Genomic DNA, 3,108 nt, shown 5'->3' on the forward strand with positions numbered 1-3,108 from the left:
TTCTCACTTATTGGTGGGAGATAAAAATAAATAAATAAATTCACACACACACACAAAAGAAAAAAAAACCTGGGGGGAGAAGCAGACATAACAATTACAATTCCTTGAAGTTGACATGACAAGCAAACAGAAAGGACATTGTTGGGTGGGAGGGGGGAGAGGGAGGAGAGAGGGAGGCTTCAGTAATGGGCCACAATAATCAACCACATTGTATATCAACAAAATAAAATTTTAAAAAGTAAATAAATAAAATAAATAAATATAAATAAATAAAAAATAAAAAAAAATTTAAAAAAAGAAAAGAAAACTGAGGCTCAGAGGGGTATTAATTGGATATTAAAGTGGAAGAACTGTGTGCCCAGAGTGTCCTTAAACATCATGCTGGCTGCATCTGCTTCAGGGTTTTCAGGGTGGATGCGTACGAGGGGTACATCCTGCAACAGGTGTGCAGGGGGTGGGGCCAGCCCAGGAAGGGCCATGGAGCAGATGTCCTGGCCAGGACAGTCACAGCATACTCCCCCCCACATACATACTCATACGTGTGCACACATGCACGTGTGCTCACAGTGCACACACATGCACTGTCAGGTGCACACAAACACACACACTTGTGCACGCACACACGAATACACACACACGCACTAGGCTTCCTTACTCTGCCAGAGTTTCCTCCTCAGTGGACACACTGCACTCAGAACTGGTGTCAGGGGATCTGGGGCTTCTAGGAGGCAAAGTAGTGTTAGGAGAGTGGAGGGGGAGGTTATGGGAGGGGATGGGCCCTGACCCTACTCCCACCACCCAGCAGGAGGGACAGTTGTACCCAGAGGGGTAGGGAGAGCTCTGGAGTCAGCCTTACCCATGGGACCTAAGTCAGCAGCCTTGGCTGGTGCCCTGGGGTTGCCCCCATCTTCCAGGAGGAGGCCACACAGCCGGCTCAGCAACTCATTCAGGTCACCCAGCAGTTGGTCTTCATCCCACTGCAGAGGGGTCAGTGGCCCCAGAGGCCCTGGTGGCTCAAAGAGCTGTAATTCCTGAGCCCCAGGGGCAGCTGCAGTAAGCTTGGTATGAAGGGCAGGGAAGCAAGTCCCCCCAGCCTACCGCCCTGAGGCCTGGTACCTGGAGGAAGGTCCGGTCATCTGCCTGCTCCAGGAGATTCCGGATCCTGTGGCCACAGTGATCCAGGGCGTCCAGGTGGCCCCGTAGCTGCTGCTCCTCATCCTGGGCCTGTGCCAGCACCTGTGTCTTGGCTGCCTCGATGCCCTTCAGCACCAAGTCCCGCCGCATCTCCAGTGCCTGCAGCAGGCTGCTGAACTTGCCAGAGACCGAGGAGGCCAAGGTGCAGGCTGAGCTCTGGGTGGGCACAGGAGGAGCCTCTGGGTGGCCAGGGCCTTGAACCATGCCAAGGCAGGCCTGTGTCAGGGCTACCCACTGAGCTGAGGGGTAGGGATGTGGGGAGCGAGCATCCCAGGAATCTCTGCCTCCTAGGTCCCAGCTTCCTGCTCAGCCCCTTACTCCTTGCTGCCAGGAGGCATTTTCAAGGTAGCTCACACCTGCTGCACAGTGACCCAGGGACCAGCTGGTGGCTGTGCACAGGACAGTGAGGACATGGTAGGTGGAACACAGACTGCTCTTTTACCTGGATCTGGCTGCTTCGCTGCTGCAGCTCCTGTAGCTGGGTCTCAGCCTGGGTGGCCTTCTGCTGGGTGACCTCCAGCTCGGCTCTCAGCCTGGCCTATGGTGCCCGCCCATAGGACAAGTGACAAGAGAAGTCAAGGATTGGCTGTGAAGTCCCCTCCGCCCCAGACAACCAACAAATACCTGTAGATGCAGAGCACCCCCTCCTTGTGCCATCCCAGGCCAGGATGACCAGCGGGCTAGCCCACAGAACACCTGCCTCGGTATAATGGGGGAATTGGTGAGTCCCAGGAAGGCCTAGACCAAGCCCCTTCCGCACCTGGAGCAGAAGCCTTGGGCTGAAGACCTGACTTCCCACTTCTTGCAGGCTAAGCAATCTGGGGCAGAGCACGCAGCCTCTCTGGGCTGTACTCTCCCCACCCCCAATCAATAAGTGGTAGCAATAATGCTGGCTCAGGCAGCCTTGCTGGGAAGGGGTGACAATCCAAAGCTGTCTGACAAGTAGGGAGGTCGATGCATGTATAAAGCAGATTCTTCTGAGGACCCGGCTGGTCCTTGACTCTAGTTTTGGGCATGAGGGAGAGACGGGACCCCATTTGCCAGAAGCCCCCATCAAGAGTCTCACTACCTCGCTTCTGCTCCTCCCAACACTTTTAGGTGGGGACTATTATTATCCCCACTTCACAGATGAGGAAACGGGCTCATTGAAGTTAATAATTTGGTCGAAGTCCTCAGATTTTCCAACGCCTGTGCTTTTTGTCCAGGCCCCCCGCCCCCCTCCAGCATGGAAACAGGTGAGAAGGTAGGAAGTGGGAGTGTTTCCTACTGAGGTTCCTAATAACAGTTCCGCGTCACACGGACACTGACCTCTTAAGTAGCTCCTAAGTCTCTTAAGGGCAGGGACCTGGTTAGATTTACTGATATTCAGTCCCTGCTACACAGAGCAGGTGCTCCACACATTTACTGAATGAAGCGTGCTCCGGGAGCACCTGCTGCACACCAGACAGCTCTCTAGGGCGGGGAGCGGGGCCGGGGAGCCGACTGCCCCATATCCCTGACTCCTGCGTTCATTCCGAGGGCCTTTTCGGAGCATCTCCCGAGACCGTCCCGTGGGCAGTGCCTGGGGCTGGTCACCCCAGCCTGATGCACACACCCTCGGTTTCTGTACTGACCCCCAGCTTCTGGGGACCTCCGGTCTCCTGCTGAAGCTCCCCGCCTCTGCCCGGGCGCCCGGAGACAGACGGCAAGCCCGGTCCCGCGGGAGTCACCTCGGCCTTTGCCAGGCTGCGGCCGGCCGGGCCCCCCCTCTTTCCCGCCTTCCCGCCGGCGGCGACGTCACCTCGCGCTCGCGGCGCTCGGCGTCCAGCAGCGCCCGCTCGTGGAGGCGACACTCGCGCACGGTGCACGCGCTGCACACGCAGCGGCCCTCCGTCCGGCAGAAGAGCTCGAGCGGCCGCCCGTGGCGGGGACAGT

At 57.1% G+C, this 3,108-nt stretch overlaps 1 protein-coding gene across 1 annotated transcript in view; it reads right to left on the reverse strand.

Annotated features, from left to right (window-relative positions):
* Positions 1 to 3,108, reverse strand: part of TRIM65 (tripartite motif containing 65) — a 21,112-nt gene that overhangs the window by 16,031 nt on the left and 1,973 nt on the right. The window contains exons 2-6 of the mRNA XM_008566107.1: positions 2,975 to 3,108; positions 1,637 to 1,732; positions 1,117 to 1,350; positions 857 to 1,031; positions 656 to 721 (exon numbers count right to left, since the gene is read on the reverse strand). The exon at positions 2,975 to 3,108 is cut by the window's right edge and continues 32 nt beyond it. Of these exons, the coding sequence (XP_008564329.1) occupies positions 656 to 721; positions 857 to 1,031; positions 1,117 to 1,350; positions 1,637 to 1,732; positions 2,975 to 3,108 (705 nt within the window). The remainder of the gene's footprint in view (positions 1 to 655; positions 722 to 856; positions 1,032 to 1,116; positions 1,351 to 1,636; positions 1,733 to 2,974) is intronic.

The sequence above is a fragment of the Galeopterus variegatus genome, unplaced genomic scaffold (genome assembly GCF_000696425.1).
Source record: "Galeopterus variegatus unplaced genomic scaffold, G_variegatus-3.0.2 Scaffold219, whole genome shotgun sequence".
NCBI lineage: Eukaryota > Metazoa > Chordata > Mammalia > Dermoptera > Cynocephalidae > Galeopterus > Galeopterus variegatus.